This window comes from Hippopotamus amphibius, chromosome 10, assembly GCF_030028045.1.
Source record: "Hippopotamus amphibius kiboko isolate mHipAmp2 chromosome 10, mHipAmp2.hap2, whole genome shotgun sequence".
NCBI classification, from domain to species: Eukaryota; Metazoa; Chordata; class Mammalia; order Artiodactyla; family Hippopotamidae; genus Hippopotamus; species Hippopotamus amphibius.
Window position 1 is genome coordinate 61,162,838 of NC_080195.1, and position 22,515 is coordinate 61,185,352.

General features: G+C 36.9%; 1 protein-coding gene across 1 annotated transcript in view; it reads right to left on the reverse strand.

Moving 5' to 3' along the window:
- Positions 1–20,137: 20,137 nt before the first annotated feature.
- The window catches only part of LOC130829835 (40S ribosomal protein S27-like), a 39,802-nt gene continuing 37,424 nt past the window's right edge, over positions 20,138–22,515 (reverse strand). The window contains exon 2 of the mRNA XM_057696411.1: positions 20,138–20,432. Coding sequence (XP_057552394.1) covers positions 20,175–20,432 — 258 coding nt within the window. The 3' untranslated portion in view covers positions 20,138–20,174. The remainder of the gene's footprint in view (positions 20,433–22,515) is intronic.

The following is a 22,515-nucleotide window of genomic DNA, read 5'->3' on the forward strand; positions in this document are numbered from 1 at the left end:
AAATATCCAAGACTAGGTCCTGAGTGGAATCTTGATTGGAATTGTACAGATAAACTTACAGATTGGAAAGCAGACACAAGCCATGTCTATGGGCCGTATTTCAATGGACGTCTGCAGTAATCCATGCAAGAATGACCCATATTTCCCAAGTTCTCATGGAGCTAATGGTCCATTGTATTTCATATTTAAGGTTAACCTCAGCATGATAGGTTTTGAATATGCCAGTTTGAAAACAAAATGGTGGATATTTCAAAGACTGGGAACCAATTTACATAAGACAAATAAAACTTAACTCCAAATTCATTAACATTTACTATACCTTTAAATAAAAATTAGCTTTGGAAGCTTCGCTAGACACCACAGAGAGGCTCTAGGTCCACACAGAGATTATTAGTCCAAGCAAAAGGCCAGGCAGCTGCGGTCAACTTGAGCTTCTGTATTGCACACACGGTAAACTACTGCCATAGCACATGATGCATTTCCAGGAGACAGGACTACTCAGAAAAACAGGATTTACTGAATTTTTAAAATATGATTCAAACTCCTCTGATCAGTTAACAAAAAGATCAGCATTGCCTGGAACCATAAAATAATAACAATGTGTATTTTCTCCTCATTTGGCTCCTCCGGGTCATTTCAGTTGTTAATAGTGAATTTTGAGGATGTGCATAAAGCAAATATCATCCTTCCCAGGTGCAATCTGACTACAGCTGAATTAAGCCAAGGGAACAGCATGACACTGCTCTCTTTTTTTTTTTTTTGGCCATGTCGCACAGCTTGTGGGATCTCAGTTCCCCGCCCAGGGACTGAACCAGGACGCTGGGCAGTGAAACCACCAAGTTCTAACCACTGGACAACCAGTAAATTTCCTCTCATTTTTACTTTTAATGACACTTTCCATCTTGTTTTTCTTATAGCTATAGAATAAACATCATAAAATAACTGGACTCTCAGACCAAAACTGCTATAATCTAGCAGATATATATATAGATACATATAGATAGATGGATATAGACAGATAGAGATATATATATACACATACACACACACATACACATATATACACACACACATATATATGTACACACATATATACAGCTCAGTCCAACGAAAAAACACTATAGTCATGATTTTAGTTCTGCAGCATATTCACTCAGTTAGTATGTGTCAATGACAAGTGAACTTATCTAGCAAGGGTTGACAGATCTCTCCCAAAACATTTCCCATAGAGACACACACACACACACACACACACACACACATGCGTGTTATAGAGGTCAGCAATTTTCTTTACTTTTCTAACACCATGTCTATAAAAAGTCATTGACCTTAAACAAATGAAACTGTATACACTTGGCCATCAGGAGCCACAGAACATCAAAACAACATGTTGGATCTTTGAAGACAGAGTGAATTCATTCCATCTCAATTGTCTGACATACTTACCTTAGGTTGTACCTTTTATTTGTTATTAAAAACACGAGAGCTCTTAGGCTTTTCTAATGGTGAAATATTTTTGTATTTGGCAAATAGACCAACTGTTGCTTCTATAGTAGAGCATGGCTATAAAAATGGAAAATAATACAATAGTAATAAAATAATATTTGAGTTAATTTAGAAACAAGACAATATTTTTCATATTAATCCAATCCAATATATTAAAACCCAGACTTTGTTTCTTTTATAACCTGAAAATCACTTTTCCTAATCATAAATTAATACAAATTGGGAAAGTATATGATTTGTTTTTGAAAGAAGAATAAAAGGAAAATAAGTAAAAGTCCCCTTCTACCCAAGCAAGCACTGACATTCTGACACTGAATTGAGCAGAAGACTGGCCTTCAAATCAGTGCCTTAGATGGCTACAAGGTATATTTCAAAAGAGTTCATTAGTATTTCTCATCAGGCATTCCCTGTGAAGTACAAACATCACCTTGTCTCATTTATTTGTACAGCACTCATTCATTACAAGAGATCTAAAAAGAACAAAAACAAGAGTTGAGAATTTTTAAAACGTGCTTTTCCATTTGCCATTAAGAACTTTTTTCAGTCTATCCATCTAGGAAGCATTACTCTGCCTCATCTATATTTCATGTGTTTTTAAACTTCCTTTAGTTTTCTCAAATGTTTTTCAACAAGCTCTGAAACATTTCACTGCGAGATGGCCACTCCTCTTCTTTTTCCTGGGAATGTATCACTTCTCTATCATTTCTATTTTATTCTTGGTCCTTCTTGTCCTTCTTGTTTCCCATAGTGAAGATGTGAAATATCAATAAAAACTTCATGTAGTATATAAAATAACACTTCTATTAATAAGAGAATTCTTATCAAAGGAGACAAACAGCCTTCTTGATAAAGGTTAATTATCAGAGTTTCATTTAAAATGAATATGAAAAAAAAGTTCAGAGAGAAAACACGACTAAACATTATTGGAAGGTCCAATGTATAAATATAAAACCATTTTATATTAAGTAATAATAATTAGAAATGGCCCCTGTGTGCACTGAATCAAATGTGTATAGAATATACCTGTATATGTATCAACAGAGTAAAGTAGGACATACAAAATAAAGGGTCCCAGTAGAAAAATTTTAATCACTTTGAATAATAAATTATTATCACAGGTGACAAAGAAAAGAACAATCAGAAAACAAGGCAATCATTGTGACTTTTGATAAATATGGAGTGAATGAAAGAAAAGGAAATATGGCTGAAAATCAAGTAAGTGATTTTAAAGACTGATTATGAGATGATAAAGTAAAACAGACACACATAAATTGAGGGGGAAATTATGAAGACTCCAGAAAGTCTGACTGCCTTCTAAAAATATTTTCAAAGGAGAGAGCAGAAACAATGGAGAGAGGGTCCAATCAGAACGCAATAGAATATCCCCCTATTTTGAAGAAGATTCAGATTGAAAAGACCTGAAGGATTTGTTAGAAAAAAAAAAAAAAGACCAACTTCTAGACACAACACTGTGAATTCTAAGAATAAAGAAAAAAATTTGAAAACTTTTACAGAGAAATAAAAGTTACCTACATAAGTGGGGGTGTTCACTAAATACTTCTGTACCACTTAAGTGAAAATCACATATCACTGATGTAGATTTTCTTATAATGAAACAAGGGGTGAAATAATGTCTTCAAATTCTGTGTGAGAAATATTTGGAATATTACACTCTCTACCTGCCAAACTAACAAGAAAATGTGAGAACAATACAAAATCAGGGTTTTTTTTTAATTTTATTTAATTAATTTATTTATTCATTTATTTGGCTGCACTGAGTCTTCATTGCTGCACATGGGCTTTCTCTAGTGGCAGTGAGCAGGGGCTACTCTTCGTTGTGGTGCACGGGCTTCTCATTGCAGTGGCTTCTCCTGTTCGGAGCATGGGCTCTAGACGCACAGGCTTCAGTAGTTGTGGCACGTGGGCTCAGTAGTTGTGGCTCATGGGCTCTAGAGCACAGGCTCAGTAGTTGTGGCACATGGGCTTAGTTGCTCCATGGCATGTGGGATCTTCCAGGACCAGGGTTCAAACCTGTGTTCCCTGCATTGGCAGGCAGATTCTTAACCACTACACCACCAGTGAAGTCCCAAAATCAGTTTTAGATTCTAGTTTTATAATGCCAGAACTCAGAAAATTTACAATCCATGTACCATATATGACCCAGAAGGCTTGCAGGAAACCAGACAGAAAATAAAAAATAATCTATTTGACATGAACATTTGGAAGGGTCTTTTCAAAATGTGAATTTTTAATTCCTTAGGATCATATTTTCTTTTCTATGGGTCCATTCACATTCTTGACTTTGTAGCACAAAATATTTAGAAAAACATATTGTAAATGCTGCCCCTTACCCTTTGATTATTTGGAATCAATCTAAACATAGCAAGAAAATGTAATGTTTAAAGAACAGAATGAAATGCTTAAAGTTTAGTGACATAAAATGGTAATAATAACTAACAAAAATTGAAGGTAAATGAAGAATTGAAAGAAAAGTTGAGTATGCACAAGTTCTTGTTTTTATGGTGGAGATTCATTAGGCACTATATTAATTTGACAAGTCAGTAAATAATGTATCAAATGAATTTGTCATCTGAAATTTGAGGGGCAATTAAAGGAAAAGCAAACAGTTAACAGTAATTTCCTTCAGATAACGAAACTGGCTGGCGATGGATACTAGAAAGGGAATAAGCCAACTAGATGTTATATTGTATTTAATTCACTATATACCAACCAAATGAATTGATTCTATAATTAAAGGTTTCATAAGAAACTCATTAAAGTAAATATTGTCTCTGAATATTACAAGTAATTAAAAAATAAAGGTATAATTTTACTCAAGTATTAAGAAAGCTATAACCTCAGAAATGCCTTTAAGATCATTAATATGTTGAATGATAGCTGTCAAATACATAAAGCCATTTAAAACCCAAGGGTAAAAAAACAAACAAACAAACAAACAAAAACAAGGGTCAGAAACACTAGTAACATTATGGAAAGTCTAGATGTCTTTCTTTCTTTTCTTCGTTGTATTGTGATCTGTACCAGGTTCGGAGGATAGGTATTTAGTAAAACCAGAAACTATGATCTTTGACCAGATATAGGGGCTGCATAAGCCCAGAGATGGCCAGAGCTCCCCACTCAATAGCTTGCTCTAAGGTGCCATCAGTGATCTCTCCCTTTAGCCACAGTGACTGAGTAGAATGCAAGACACATTCCACCTCCTCACCTACCTACTGAAGGTCATGCAGAGGGAAGAAACCAGGCCTCATCAAGGAGTATATTTCACAGTAGTTCCAATCATTAAAGAAATCTTCATCCTACCTGGCAGTGAATATGTCAGTTTTCCTGCCCTCATATGAGGTGATATATTTTAGAGAAAATTGCTATTTGAAGTCAGACACCCATGCATTTGAATTCTTACTTTACCTTGTGAGCTGAGGTATCTGGATAAAGGAAACTGTTCAAGATAACACTGCTCTCGATTCAGTTTCTTCATTTGTAAATACAGACAACAATGGCAACTGCTCAAGGTTGTGTTATAAGTTGTAAGTAAATATAATATGCTCTTATTTATGATCTCACATAATTCTTTTTATGGTTTAGAATGAGCACATGAAAAGATTAATTAATGTAGATATGTTTACTGTCTTTACTAAACCTAAATACAATTCAAGGCATGATGAACAGCAGTAATCCCTTTGTTGAGAAAACACAAAAAATTTTTAAACTCAGATTTTAAACTGTAGTACCATTTCTATGGACTAGAGGTTTACAAACAATTATTCATCATAGATCAGATTTTAGAGAATATAAATCAGAAAAAGGACCTAACGTTGTCATCTAAGCTTTCCTAAATCAGTGAGGAATTGCCCGTTGGGTGACAAGAGATCCTGGTTTTTGTTTTACTGTTACTCTCTTTTTTTATTTATTTATTTTTAGAACTTTTATTGAGATATAATTGACATACAATAAACTGCATATATTTAAAGTGCACAATTTGATAATTTTTTTCTTATTAGTACTGTATATATGGCAATCCCAATCTCCCAATTCATCCCACCCCAACCCCCTCCATTTTCCCCACTTGGTGTCCATATGTTTGTTCTCTACATCTGTGTCTCTATTTCTGCTTTGCAAACCAGTTGATCTGTACCACTTTTCTAGATTCTGCATATATGTGTTAATACACGATATTTGTTTTTCTCTTTCTGATTTACTTCACTCTGCATGAGAGTCTCTAGTTGTTTCTTTAATAGTGTGGAACTAAGGATTCTATCCAATTGTCTCTTTCACCATAATGACATAATGGACCAATGACTATTAACTTTCATACTTGATTTTTCAGGTGCTAAAGATCTTACAAGTAAGATCCTTTTGTCAAGTATACAAAAAGCTTACAAATTAAAAAGCATACAATTAAAAGAGGTAGTTTCCTATAGAAAAAGGTCAGACTTTAGAAATGCCACGCATGCATAAAAAGATGGGCTATCCAAAACTAAACTGAGTTTTTCTTATCTCTTATATTCCTTTATTATTGTAACAATTACTTTTTGACCACATGCATCAACTGTGCACAAATCTATTCCACTACTGATCTGGCCCTAGGAAAAAGACTGCGCTCGAGGGGAAAACATAAGGCAGCAGCTCCCTTACAAAAAAAATGAGCTGTTTATCAATTTTAACTTCTTTTTACTTTACAGTGGGAATAACGTACATGTTTACATCTAGCTTCATAAACTGGTTTTCCCATTATTACTTGAGGGACTTTTGGTAGACGTGCTAAAGGACCTGTGCAATTTAAAACATCCTAAGCTTCTATTATTGCATATTGTATTATAGCCTCTGTGCTTATAGGTCACTTATACTTGCGGCTTCTCTGCAACTACATTCATGCTCCACTCCACCTCCTTGCTGTAACTCAGCATCCATTGATGTCCCACTCTGTTCAATTCACCATGTCTGTTGAATAGCATGTCCTCATTCATTTTTCTGAAGGTCTAAGTTAGAGAGATTGGGACACAGTTTTTTGTTGTTTTTTTTTTTAATAGCAATAATATGAGAATGATTTCTCTACTTCTCCCTCCTCAGATTATTCCACAGAGACCATTATCTTGTTTGGTTTCTCTTCCTGGAACTTCCTTTAGCATAGACTGTCTCCCCAAATCAAACTTTTTAATTATTTACAATGATAAGTGTTTCTAAGTAGGATTAATGTACCAGCACTCAAAGTCAATTCCCTGGCTCCCCAAGGAAACTCTCCTCCTCACACATTGTACTTAGCTTGTACAGACTATGAAAGTATCTGCAGTTAACTATACTTGGCTCCTCAACTTTTTGCTGTTATCTTTTTTTTTTTCTTGTTTATATTGGGTAAGAAGGATATGAGCTTTTCTTATTCCTGTTGCTGAAATGCACTCTTCTCTACGACTTGATTGACTTTTTGGAAGGAATTCTGAGGTGCACTCAGTTGAGGCAGCCACTCTACTGGGAGAGAACAGATCATCTATACAATGAGTTCATCACCTTTCAATCTTGTGTACATTCTTGCCTACTGCATACTCTTTCCAACATGGACACAAAACACTGTCTATTCAGTGTGACATGTGGAAGATCTGTCTTAATTGCATTTCACACTTTATTCATAGAATTTTTTTAGAAATGCTAAAATCTGAACTTACCAAATGTCAAAAAAAAAAATCTCCCTTTCTTTTCTTAGTGTTCTTTTTTCAGCTTTCAATCAAGATCTGCAAGTTCCACTTCATCCCACCACTCAAGCCATAACAATAGCCTATAAGAGTTTCTGTCACTCTGCTTCTAATCCTTTACTCCTGTCTGTATTGCACTCTTGTCCTCTCTACCAACCAGCCCTAGACTTGATTGAACCAAACAAGTCTTTCTTTATTGATGTTACATCCCCTTCACTCTTGTACTTCCCAAGCCACTCCTCACCATCTTCCTTATATAGTTTTTGCTCCATTGTCCACTGTTTGAGGTTATGTTTTGACCTCATGTTAAACTGTGTTTCGATAGGACAAAACTGTGGGGGTTTTGTTTTTATTCACAGATCTCAATGTCAACTTGCTGGTACATCATCAAAAAATACTCAACTTGCTTCAGAACACCTGGGTTTAACCCTTAATTCTGCCACTTGCTAATGATTAAAAAATTAGAGAATTATTTAATCTTTCTAAGCCTCTGTTTTCTCACTTCTACATTGGATATAATAGTATCTACCTCACATGTCTGAAATCCAATGAGAATATCTGAAAAATCCTTGCAATTTTCCCAGAATAAAGTAAATATCCAATTAATTAATACTCTCTCATTCTGAACCAGCACTACGCCTTTTTCCACATTGAGTATCTCTGTCTCTTACAATCTAAGTTGTAATAATTCCACTTTTTTAAATGTGAGCATATTTTGTAATGAACTATAATCCATCCCATTAGAGGATCACCACACCTGCAAATTTTTTTGAGCTATACCCTCTCTCCCTTAGGCCAAGAGTCAGTGTGCTCTGGGACAATGTAATGTGGATTTCTAAGAAGCCCTCTTCTCTAAGGAAGTCTAAAAACCATGTCCTTAAAATGTGTTGAAAGAATGTTTTCTGTACACAGATTATCTGTACAGAATTTTGATATAGGGTGCGAGTAAAAAAACAATGAATCAAGGATAAGTTCAATAACTTTGGCCTGAGCAACTGGAAGAATGCAGTTGTCATTGTCTGAAATAGAAGGGATAGCAAGAGGTACAGAATTGAAGGGCAAGAACAAAAACATGAAATGCTCAGTTTTCTACGTGGTATGTTGAGATGCCTATTAGACATGCAGGTGGAAATGTTGATCAAGTAGTTGGATATGGTGATTAAGTAGATGGATTTAAGTGAGAAGTCCAAACTGGAGATATACACTTGGGAGGCACTGTATAATGATAGTGGTGTAGCCAGCTACCAAGATGGCCTGCAATGACACACTTTCTGGTATATGAGCCCTTGTGTATCCATTCCCACACTGAATCAGAGCAAACCCTGTGTGACTAATAGAATACAGCAGAAATGAGAGCGTGTGATTCCTCTGACTAGGTCATAAAAAGGCATTACAGCTTCTACCTTGGTATCTTGAACTGGTAGCTCTAAGAGAAGCCATATTCCATGCCATGAGGACTTTCAACAAGCCCTATGGAGAGGCTCATGTAGACAGAAACTAAGGCCTCTGGAAAACAGCCAGCACCAACTTGCTAGCCATCTGAATAAGCCACCTTGAGATGAGACCCTTTATCCCTAGCCTATACCTGACAGTAACCTCATGAGAGATCCTGAGCCAGAACTACGCAACTAAAGCACTCTTGATTACTGATGCCCCCCAAAACATAAAAGATCAATTATTTTGTAGTTTCAAGCAACCTAGTTTTGGAGTGATTTGTTTTATAAAGTCCAAGTAAAAATATGAATTTTGGTACTGGGTTAGGGTGTCACAGTAATAAAACTTAAAAATGTCAATTTGCAATTAACAGACAGAAGCTAGAAGAATCTCAGGGGAATATAAATGAAATTCTAAGGGGCCTAGAAAATGTCAGCAAATCCCAACAGCTCTAAAAAGACTGTGAACTAGGGCTTAAAGAAAAGTGATGAAATGTTAATGGAAGATGGAGAAAGAGGGATTGCTATTATATAGTACAGAAAATTTAGCAACATCATCACCTGTAATGACATGGGAAACATAAAATATACTTAATAAATGGCATTATTCAGTTAAAGATATTTCTAGGCAGAGTACTGACAGTATCACCTGGCTTTTTCTTGCTGCTTGTATTAAAATAAACATTAAAAAGTTAAGCAAAAAGAATAATGATTAAATATATAAATATCCTGGGCTTTCTGTGTTCAAAATAAAACTGTATCTAAGTCCTGCCTCTTCTGGTGGCAAAAAATGCTAAAAATAAGAAAATAGCTTCTAGTAAAAGATAAAATCCAAGGCATTGCAGGAAAACTTTGGCTAAAGACGAAGGGGGTGACTGTAAAGTCTTTCATCACAACCTCAGAAATATTTAAAGTGGTATCTCAAAACAGAAAAGGGGGGCGACTTTAAGATCTTAGAAGCAGGCCGCACACACCCTCTTCATTAAACAACAGGACTTCCTATGAATCTTAGGTGTGTTTTCCAATAGCAGCCTTATAGGAAGCCCAAGGTAAAGAAGGGTTTATTGTAATAAGATCTGTCGATCAATGTGTATTTTTTGCTAACTGAATGAACCCTCAATATGATTCACAGGAGACCCAAAAAGCTTTTTAAGTGAATTATATTTGTGGAAACACTGCTAGCTTGGACTAATAGGAGCAGAGACAATAAAAGAAAGAAAGATTTGAACTCTGAAATTACTGTGGGCTGGAAGCAGGCTAAAAAACTACTCAAAGACAAACCATTTATTATGAAAAAGAAGGAATGATTCAGAATATGGAATCAACATCTCAAATGGCAGAATTAAGCGTCAACATGAATAATCTCCAGGCAAGAGGCATGTCCCTTAACCAAGAGTAGGCATTTGCCTAGCTGGATTTCAGAACTGCTTGAGAGAAGTTGCTCCTGTGAGCCTCCTATTTACCTCCTTTCTGAAATGGAACACTTGGGGCACTTATGTCTGTCCCGCCAACATATACTAGATGTGTTGGGGGTAGATAACTTGTTTCTTTAGCTCACAGGTCTTTGGCTTTTTGTTTATTTGTTTGTTGGTCTTTTAGCTCTTTATTGGAGTATAATTGCTTTACACTGTTGTGCCAGTTTCTGCTGTACAACAAAGTGAATCAGCTCTATTTATACATATATCCCCATATCCCCTCCCTCCCGAGACTCCCTCCCTCACTCCCTATCCCACCCCTCTAAGTCATCACCCATCACTGAGTTGATCTCCCTAAGCTCACAGGTCTTTAGATCAACAGGAATTTCACTTGAAGAAGTGTCCTCCATGAACTCAACCTGAGCCACCTCAGTCATATCTGAACTTGATTTGGATAAGAAAATGCTTGAATATAGCCTGAACCTGAGGCACAAAAGATGCAGTTTTAGAGGGTATATTGGGGGAAGAGTGAATGCATTTTGTATGTAAGCGGGGTATCACTGGGGGCACAAGGTAGACTGTGGTAGCTAGCTTCAAAGAGAGCCCCTAATGATCCACGTCTGCTAGTAGTTATGTCTTTATGTAGCCCATTTCCATACTGAAGCAGGACTGGCTCAATACTCAGGCAATGGAAGTCCAAGTATATGGCTTTCTATCTACAGAGATCTATGGAGAGTAACTGAGGCCAATGGCCGACAGCAGGGCCAACTTACCAGCTAAGAGAATGAGCCACCCTGGAAGTGAATCCTCTAGCCCCAGTAAAGCCTTCCAAATGATATCTGACTGTAATCTCATAAGATACCCCAAACCAGAACCACTCAACTGAGGAATTATGTGAGATAACAAATGACTATTATTATTTTTTAACCACTAAATATTGGGTGATTTGTTACACAGGAATAGATACATAAAATAGACTATTTAAATTGACATGAGACTATGTGAAATCACTAAGGGTAGAAAAATATAGAGGAAAGAGAAAAGGTCCAAGGACTGATCCCAGAGACACTTCAGCATGTAGGAATCCAATGGACGAAGATAAATCAGCAAAGTAAATTTGAGGCAGTGGCCAGAGAGACAGAAAATCAGGTGAATGTAATATCCTGGAAACCAAGAAAAAAGTGCTTCAAAGAAAAGGAATGATCAATGGTGTCACATGCTGCTGATAGGTCGAGACGGATGAGAATTTGCATTAGATGTAGCAATATAAAGGTCACGAGTTACCTTGATAAGAGCAGTTTGGAGCAATTCTGATTTAAGTTAGCTTTCAAAAGCTTGGGAGGAGAGAAATTAGAATCACTGAGAGCAAACCACTCTCTCAGGAGTTTTCCTATAAAGGAAAAGAGAGCAATGAGGCAGTAACATGAATACATCCAGATCTCCCTCCAAAGATACTGGCTCAGGAATAAATGTACATTATTTAAGCCACTGAAAGAAATACACAAGTTCAAAACATACAGGAAAAAGAAAATAGCATCAAATTTATATCTACTCTATATTTTAAAAGGTAGGCCAGAACTGATAAGGAAATAAACTATCAAAAGCAGAAGATTGCCTGTCTAATTTCCTAAATGATGTACCTGACAGTCCCACCTGCCACTGATTCCCGTCGTCACATAATTTCCAAAATAAATAAAAACAGAGCCAAAGAATCTCAGTAATCATATGATGAATGTGCTCTCATATTGTGTCAGACAACTGTCACATTACTCCTCTTCATCATTACAAAACTAAATAGTTGCAGAAAAAGATGATATTTGGATCTCAGGAAAAAAAATTCTCCTGCTTCTATGCCTCCGGAAATCAGTATATAGATGATACATTATTGTCAAGCATTCTGAATGTTTAGGAACAAGAACAAATTAGTTTGTGTGATTATTACTAAATTATGAGGTGAAAAGACATAGATTTGGGAGGTTAGAATATAAATATCTGAGTAGCATACTTTGTAGTATATGGGAACAGAGATAAATGAATCTGTGCTATAAAGCAGTGTCATTTGGTAGTAGACATAACGTGGATATGGGCTCAAATACTGACTTGCCACTTAGCAGCTCTAACATCCCAGGAAAATTATTTAAGCTCCTGGCCTCATTTTACATACCGACAAGATAAGGACAATAATCACTGACTTTAGGCTCCTGGTGAGCATTAAGGAAGAATGAAATGAAAGTACCAGGCATGGTCCCTACTACAGGATGGTAGATGTCAGCTTAAGCTGCCACAGCAAACCACCATAGACTGGAGAGTTTAAACAACATAAACGTATTTTCTCACAGTCCTGGAGGCTAGAAGTCCTAAATCAAGGTGCCAGCATGGTCTGTTCCAGTGAGAGCTCTCTTCCTGGCTTGCAGGCAGCTGCCTGCTTGCTATGTGCTCACACAGCCTTTCCTCAGTACGTGCACTTGGAGAGAGTGAGAGAGTGAGAGAAAGAGAAAGAAAAGGCAAGCGGGAAGGTCAGCTCTCTGGTGTCTCTTCTTTTAAGCATGCGGATTCTATCATGAAGGCCCCAACTTCATAACCTCATTTAACCCTAATTACCCTCCAAAGTCCCAAACTCAAAATACCATCACAGTGAGAGTTACGGCGTCAGCATATGAATTTCGTGTAGGGAAATAAACATTCAGTCCATAACAATGGGTGATCAAAAAGAGAAGAAAAATATGATATAACAATTGTTGTTGCAGAGACTTGATTATAATTAAATCTCCTACTAATGATAATCTGGATTCTAGAATTTTACTTATGGTTTCTTTTTGCTAACCACAGTGTTATGACAGCTTCTCTTTCTCTCATAAGCATTTTGTTTACGTATTTACTACCAAAACACCTTACACTCGAGGTGGGTAGGGTCAGAGTATAAGCTTCTCGAGGGCAACAGCCATGCCATGTTCATTGTTAAGCCATGGCACCCAGCACAATGTATGGCACATAACCCATGTTTCATAGATGTTTGATGAATGGGAATCCGGAATTATACTCTCTACATCCACTGTGCCTACAGTGAAAATAAAGAATCTGAAAGGGTAGACAATAATATAACATGTCTCAAAGAATGGCATATGACACACACACAAATGTATAATATTTTAGAAACTCTATCTAGGATATTTATTGACGAAGGCTACAGTCTTAAATTTCTTATGCTGTCTCTTCGCACTCTGACAAGAAAAGTAGTTCTTCTCCACAGTAAAACGGCCACTGTAAAACTCTAACTCTTATTGGCAGGGAAATTAGCAGACAGACATGGCTCTGGTCTGTAATGGAAATGTAATCAGCAGTCTATCTTTATGAGGGTGCACTGCCATCACCGAATATCCACTCAGGGGGCAAGGCCAAGGCTGCAGGCAGCAGTCCAAAAGCATTAACATCCCCCAGGTGACAATAAGAGGATGAAAAACGCTCATGCAGAGAAGATCCATTTCAAATTTCCTATTATTTTAAAAGTAAAAGAGAAAGTGGGTCATTTTGTATCAATTTAGTCTGCTGAGGTTCTCTAATTTGCCAATAAAAGACTTTACCATCATCTATCCAATGAGAGCTCAGAATGCATTTATTAGCTAAAGGGCGTATTCCCTTTGCAGTAACGCAAAATAAGCTAACCAGCTTCCAGTAAAAGCCTTCGGAGCGGCTCTAGATCCTTCCCATGACACAAAACATCCTTCATAATCCAACCCTTTATTTCCCTGTAAAGTTTCGTCTCCTGGTATTGTTCTTCTCAAAATACATCTTCTAAGATTGTAGAACCAATGGCACTTTCCAATTATGCATATGATTATACGATTCTGTATCTTTGTACAATATTTGTTCGTCTATTCTTCTGCCTCATCTTGGAATACCTTCCCTCCCTGGTTCACCTGGAAAAGTTCTCAATATCCTCCCAGACCAAAGTTAGGCATTACTTCCAATAAGGATAGGGGTTATCCAAGAGGATATCCAAAAGGATCATCTGTCTCATCATTTTCTTCCTTGGAGTTCCTACTTTAGGTTGGGATGTATTTCTCCAAGTACACACTGAATTGTAATTACTTATTTAAAAAGCCTATCTCCTCCATAAGATTCTGGTCTCCCTGAGAACATTGTCTATATCTATGTTATTTTGTATCCCAAGAGCCCAGCACAGTGTTAAACATATACATTTTGAATTTATATGTCCAGGTAAGTTTGGCTTCCAAAGGTCTAAAGCACCCAAAAAAGTGTTCAAAAGATAGGAAAGCCATTATTTCCAGTCTAGCTATAAATTAGAAGAGAACAACCATCCTTAGAAAATAGTACTTGTTATAGGATAGTTATATAAACCACACACACAAACAAAAAAGCATTTTTGAGATATTCTGATATAGTTTGATTCTGATCATTCAGTTTTGCAAATATTTACTCAACATCTATTCTGGGTCAGGTAAAATGTTGAGTACTAGGAATTCAGTGTCATATAAACCCTTCATTTCCAGGATCTTGCCATCTAACAGAAGGAATGGAGATATATATATACACACACGCAATACAGTTTGCTAAGTGATTTAATACATATGGGCAAAAGGCCTTGAAAGTAAAGAAGAAAGCAACTAACTCTTTCTATAGGCAGTTGAATAAATCTGCACAGAGGACATGACATTGGAGGAGATTATTGGTGATTGAGTTGTAATTCATCTGAAGAGAAGGGGGGGACAGGCAGAGAACATCGCAAATGGAAAAGTAAAGTTGTGTTTATGAAAGACATAGTTTCTCATTCAACAGCTATTTCCCAACTTCTTTCTTACCAAAACGTCTCTCCCCAACCACACTGGGCGAATGATGACTGGCTTAAACGAATCTTTCTCTCACCAATAGGTGGGTAAGAGCGTAAGGTGCAATTCTGGCCAATAGGACAAGAAGAGATGCCTGAAGACGTCCAGTAAAGCTCTCTCACTCTAAAAAGGCTACATAAAACAGAAAAACTACTTTTTACTGCCTGCAGACACTGTTGTCTGAAAATGTGATTTGTAGAGCTGGTTCAGCCAACGGGTGACCATGAAGAGACCAAAAACAACAAGCTGAAAATGGCAGAGAGGAAAAAGCAAAGAACCAGATTTCTGATGACTCCATTATGCCACTGAACCAACTAACATTGGAATCTCTCTCTCTCTCTCTCGGATTTTTTTTATATGAAATAATAAATATTCTTTAAGCCACTTAAATCAATTTTTCTGAAAACATTCTAATTAGTGCGGTGTAAAAATACATGATGTATTTGGGAAACAGTCAAAATGCCATTTAACAACTAAGGACCTATTTTGGAGAGAGGAAGTCTGGAAGAATGAATGATGAGAGAAAAGATGCCTAAGTCTGAAAACATAGGCTAAAGTTAAACCCCGAAGGGCCTTCTCTATTATGCTAAGAAATTCTCTCACTGTCTATGAAATGATAAACCTAAAATGAATCAGAAAATGAAGCCTCCGAGACACAGATCGGAGGTTGATTTAAGAAATAATAGAGCTAACACATATATATGGAATCTAAAAACAACAGTACTGATGAATCTAGGTGGCAGGGCAGGAATAAAGACATAGACGTAGAGAACAGACTTGACACAGAGGGGGAAGGGGAAGCTGGGACGAAGTGAGAGAGTAGCACTGCCTTATATACACTACCAAACATAAAATAGATGGCTAGTGGGAAGCTGCTGCATAGCACAGGGAGATCAGCTTGGTGCTTTGCGATGACCTAGAGGCGTGGGATAGGGAGGGTGGGAGGAGGTTCAAGAGGGAGGGGATATGGGGATATATGTAAACAAATAGCTGATTCACTTTGTTGTACAGCAGAAACTGGCACAACAGTGTAAAGTAATTATACTCCAATAAATATCTGGAAAAAAAAAAGAAATAACAGAATTGACAGAATGTGGGAAAGGGAATGAAAACAAGAAAATGGAAATCTTTTATGAGAAATATAGAAGGAAATTTTGAATCAGATTGAAGTAGAGATAAATGATTTTTAAGTGTCTTGAGTTAAGAGGGAATCTACCCAAGACAGCATCATTTTTTTTATGTTTTTCTTACAAAGGTAGTAGAAATACTAGTCAGAAATGTTTGAAAAGAGTCAAAATTGACAAGTGGTAAGAAATTATGAGTGTTAAACCAAAGGAGTAACAAATATGTTATCATAGTGGCCATTATATTTAATTACTCTTATGAAGTGTTGTTTAATTACAGCTCTCTCAAGACAGATATAACTGCATTCTGTGGAAATTCAGGCATCTAAATGAACAGTGGGTCATACTTACTTGAGTGATAACACCTGCTATATCATGCCTCTCAGAAAGAGGGAGAACAACCCTCCCTTTAATTACCTAATTGTGTTTATGGCAGGAAATTAATAGACATATCTCCCCTAAGCCTGTGTATCCAATCAACATGAAAGAGAGGTGGACTAACATTTACTTTAACTCATTTTCATTTTTAAAACTACACTTCTCATTTGTAAGTCTTTGCCAGCACTATCTACATAGTACATTACATTTTATAAAGTTTTTTTCAAATATGCTCAACAGGCATTTATTCAGCAAATATTTACTGTGTACCTACTATATGCTAGGGATAATGCTAGACTCTGGAGATGGAATGGCACGCAAAACAGGCCATGATCCGTGCTTCACTTACAGCAATGGCTGGTTCTACAAGGTTCTACCTCAGACTCACCTGAGGGAGGTTTTAAATTTTACTGATGCCCAGGTCCATGATCTAATTTTTTACCAGCAAGATGAGTTAAACTAACTCATTCTGCTACTTTCCCATTATAAGTAGCATATGCAACTAGCATTCTTGATCAGCTAGAAGATATTGACATTTGTGCAGATGGTCCTCTCTCTGCGCTTGTCTGGTTTCATAACAGAAAGAGAAAAACAAATTACTCAGCATGATGCAACTGGTCGCTCTCAACCTTCGTGACTGTCTTTTATTCAGTAAAAACATCTCTGGCACCAACTTTCTCCTTATTCTTTACTTGCCAAAATCCATATAATGGGAAATTCTTCTTTATTATTATTATTATTATTATTATTATTATTCCTTCTAGTTTAAAAAGGTTACCTACAGTTATAGGCTGCTATTTTCTAAAAGACCATAATCTAGAAAAGATAGTCTCTCCAATAAGTGGTGCTGGGAAAATTGGACAGCTACATGTAAAAGAATGAAATTAGAACACTTCCTAACACCATACACAAAAATAAATTCAAAATGGATTAAAGACCTAAACGTAAGGCCAGACACTATAAAACTCTTAGAGGAAAACATAAACAGAACACTCTATGATATAAATCAAAGCAAGATCCTTTTTGACCCACCTCCTAGAATAACGAAGTAAAATCAAAAATAAACAAATGGGACTTAATGAAACTTAAAAGCTTTTGCACAGCAAAAGAAACCATAAACAAGACAAGAAGACAACCCTCAGAATGGGAGAAAATATTTGCCAATGAAGCAACGGACAAAGGATTAATCTCCAAAATATATGAGCAGCTCACGCAGCTCCATATCAAAAAAGCAAATAACCCAATCCAAAAATGGGCGGAAGACCTAAACAGACATGTCTCCAAAGAAGACATGCAGATGGCCAACAAACACATGAAAAGATTCTCAACATCACTAATCATTAGAGAAATGCAAGTCAAAGCCACAATGAGGTATCACCTCACACTGGTCAGAACAGCCATCATCAAAAAATCTAGAAACAATAAATGCTGGAAAGGGTGCAGAGAAAAGGGAACCCTCCTGCACTGTTGATGGGAATGTAAATTGGTACAGCCACTATGGAAAACAGTATGGAGGTTCCTTAAAAACTAAAAATGGAACTACCATATAACTCAGCAATCTCACTGCTGGACATATACCCAGAGAAAACCATAATCCAAAAAGAACCATGCACCCCAATGTGCACTGCAGCACTATTTACAATAGCCAGGACATGGAAGCAACCTAAATGGCAATCAACAGATGAATGGATAAAGAAGATGTGGCACATATATACAATGGAGTACTACTCAGCCATAAAAAGGAATGAAATTGAGTTATTTGTATGAGGTGGATGGACCTAGAGTCTGTCATACAGAGCGAAGTAAGCCAGAAAGAGAAAAACAAATACTGTATGCTAACTCATATATATGGACTCTAAAAAAATGGTATTGATGAACCCAGTGACAGGGCAAGAATAAAGATGCAGATGTAGAGAACGAACTTGAGGACACTGGGTGGAGGGTGAAGGGGAAACTGGGACGAAGTAAGAGTAGCACTGACATATACACACTACCAACTGTAAAATAGATAGCTAGTGGGAAGCTGCTGCATAACACAGGGAGATCAACTCGATGATGGGTGATGACTTAGAGGAGTGGAATAGGAAGGGTGGGAAGGAGCCATGGGAGGGAGGGGATATGGGGATATATGTAAAAATATAGCTGATTCACTCTGTTGTACCTCAAAAACTGGCACAACAGTGTAAAGCAATGATGCTTCAATAAAGAACTTGGAAAAAAAAGACCATAATCTGTTTCCCAGTTTAATAGTAACATTTAAAATATTTCATGACCAAAATAGTTATGAAACAATGAATGGATGACAAGTTTTTAAAAAAAGACAATTCTCCAAAGGAAAAATTCTATTCTGGTTCACAAGTTTTCTGAAATTCTACTTACAGTGGTACAATACTTCTTTATATTTATCTGAGAATTATGTCATTTCATTGCAAGGTTTCCAGTAGGCTTTTTAAGATTGGTCTCTGTTCACTTCTGTAGTTGAACACATCAGTAGTCAAGCTTATTCATAACTAGTTTTCTTGTCCTGCTAAGCAAATGGGAAGATGATTTTACTTCCCTAACTACTTGGAATTAGGCAAGTCCATGTGACTAGCTCTGGCCAATACCTTGTGTTATGCATCTATTCTGGACTAAGGTATTGTAACTGCTAGTGAAAGACTCTCCAGCATTTTTTCCCTCTTGCTATGCTAACTGAGAATCTAGTAAGTCATGTCTTCCAGACAGTATAAGATAGACGGTATATCAATAATCTGGATCCCTGAGTGACAACATGGAACTGAAGCCCCTGCTGATCTGCATGTGATAGTAGTATGAATAAGAAATAGAGATTTCAACATAAGCCTGACCTAACCTGACTAATACACCCTTGTTGTTTTGGGATCAGAGGCAGTGTTAGTGGTAGATCAGGTTGCTCACAGCCTTTTTTTTTTTTTTTTTCTTTTCAAAGACATGAGTCTGAAGTTTTATTGAGGACAAGGTTATATACAAATCAGAATGTACTTGAATAAAAAAAGGACAAGTGGCCCCTGGATTTAAAAGGTCATTGGTGATCTACGTTAGAGGGATTAAAAGTAGAAGCTGAATCGCCATAGACTGTCACAAACTTGGTAAAGGGAAGCATGTCACCTGGAGTTAAAGCACACAGGAAAAGTAACTGGCATTTTAAAGTGGCAGAGAATTTAAATATTGTTCTGTAAGCTGAAAAGAAATGAGAGGCTCAAGAACTACAGTTTATTATCAGAGAGGTAAAAAGCCAAAAAGAGGTAGAGGAGCTGAGGAGAGTGCCCCCTTTTCCTCCGGTAAGAAGCAAAAGAATTTTCTAGAGGGCTGGATTTTGAGTGCTTCAGGTAGATACTCTCAGGACCACGAAAGTTTTTAAATGCAACATCTGTTCTGGAGGTACTAAGTAACTATTATCATCTTTTATCCTGCCAATGTGTAGATCAATGTGACAATTCAAGGAGTCCTCCAGAAGTTCATGGGTTCTTACCAGATTCTCCTCTTTACCCTCTTTGTGGTGTGGGCATCAACAGCTTTCCCCTTTCTAGGTAAGGAGTCCTTATATTCAGCACCGTGGACTTCTGACTTGGAAACTGCCTTCATTTTATTTCACAAATTGCCCCAAATGACTCTAGAGTCCACTCTTCTGGTTGCCCCTGAATATGTGAGGTAGGAACTTCCTAGCAGTAAAACAAGACAATAAACAGGATGTATCCAAAATGTGTTTATTGGGATGGTTTCCCATTCATCTTGATTCCGGGGGCTTTTAGTGCTGCTTCCATCTGAAGGAGCATCTTTCTGTAAGCCTTGCTTTTCCTCCTGTAGGCTGGCAGAGGACAGTAGAGCAGCCAACACACAAAGCTACTGTTTGTGTATGGCTAAAGACAGGGGTGATTTTATAGCATCCTGGGCATTTCACATCCATGAAACAGGAATTGGGGCTCTGCACTAGGTGCTTCTTCTTGTATTTCCTCTTCTCCTCTTCTGGAGAGGGATGAAGGAGATTCTCTGTGAGAGGTATGTTCTCGTGGGGAGATCGTCACCATCAGAAAGCAGCCTTATTTTTTTTTTCAGTAAAAAACAGTATGTTTCATCCTCCTCTACAAAACAGACCTAAAAATCCCCAAAGGTCAAACTGTAAGGTTGAAACTATAGATTCAACAGCTCACTGCTTCTTTTTATCTTCTTCTAAAAATAGTATAAATGGGTGCCATTGATGGGTGCCAGGAAGGTATAAAATTATCTTCAAAGGCACCCGTGACAGCAAATTCTTTGTTCACTCATGTTTTCTAGTCCTGACTTTCTCTTATTTTTCTTTTGAAGTCTCTGCTTTCTTTTCTTGTTTAGAACTAACCCACTACTCCTTGGAACTGTCTCTCTGAAACAATGCCCCAGATTCAAGGAAGAAGCAATGTTGGAAGAGTAACTCAGAATCATAGATTAGCCAACATAATTGTAGACATTGCAGTTATTCATATAATTTGTACTTCCAAAGAAAGTATATTAGATTTACTTTTGCTGAGCCAGTCCATTTACAGCTGTCACTCAACGTACTGAAAACGTTTTCTCCTTGTGTTCAAAGGTCATGCAGAATGCCAATCTGTCTTCTCAAAAAATGAAGGACAGCCATTGCAGGTAGAACAGAAATCACATGTCAGTTCATTCTAAGCATCACTATGAGTTCCAGAGCATTTAAAATTTTTTAACTTTAAAAATGAAGGTTTCATTTTCTCCTAAGAAAAAAAAAATGAAATTGCTTTTCCATTTCTAATACCCATACTAAGCCAAAGAAACTATTACTACTATTTATGATTAACCTTTGGCTATGGTGAAAAAATCTATCATTTCTAATTCTGTCTATTCAACAAATGGTTTTGATTTAGAGAACACAGTGATATTTTAGGCAAATTTTAATAGTTAATTCAAATGGGCACAGACATTGCCCACTATAAGATTATTTTACCAATAGCAATACATTCAAATGCAACCAGGTAAAAGTATTTTTTGCTGGAGGAAGAAGGAATGTATTAACCAGTCTTCATTAGCTTATGCTATAATGACAGACAAGCCCCAAATCTCAACAACTTTCAGCAAGAAGATTTACACCTTGTTCGTGTTTGTTTAGATTACTGGTCAGCTTTGGCTTTGCTCCATTTTGGGTCCCACATTAGAGGAGGATCTTTATCAGGGACATGCTATTCTCCTGGCTGAGCGAAAAAGCTGTGCTTGAACCATGTGAGGGCTTTCAAATCTTCTGCTCCAAAATGATGCCTATTACTTTACTCACACTCACTGAACAAAGCAAGACGCATGGTCAAGTCTCCTGTCAACAGAGTGGGAAAAACATAATCTTCTCACAGGGAGAGGCAGCAACTAATTGCGAATAATACTAAAATCTACTCAAAAGGTATTTTTCACGTAATCATGTCTCAGTTGTGGAGGTTTGAGCTAGACTGGCATGCCTGTTATGAAGCTTGTAGCCGGACTAGCAGCCTGACTCCAAATTTATCTCTGTCAACCCTAAATTCCCTGGGAATATGCTGAGCTAATTTCCACCCAAATGCATACTTTGTTTTCTTTTTTTTATATATATACCTCTTCTTAATGGTAAGGCTCTGCTAAAAGTTTCTCTGGGTTCTCATACCCTAGAGGGCAAGGCACATAGAGGTGAAAACCTTAAGAAACGGTGTTTTGTTTTTCCCTTTAAAGCTATTTACTGAACTCAGCAGAAATGATTCTCCATTTTTTGTTCAAGTCAAGGCAATCTTCTGTGTTCAGAGCTCCAACTTTGAAACAGTATGCAATCTAAGGAAGAATCCAAACTATTGGACTCTTGATCATCTCACGACTATCAAACATTTGTTATTTTATATTCTTATTTGGGTTTTTAGACATCCTCACATTAAAGTGAATTAAGGTTAATATTATTTGAATACATTTATAACATTTTTTCTGCACTTGGTTTGAATTCTAACTTTACCACTGATAAATGATGTAGATTTTAACAGGTCACATACTTCCTAAGAACTCTGAGTATTAAAACTCCAACAGACTTTAGAGTCCTTTAAAACATCCTAATCCCTAATCTTAAAGATTAAGAAACTAAG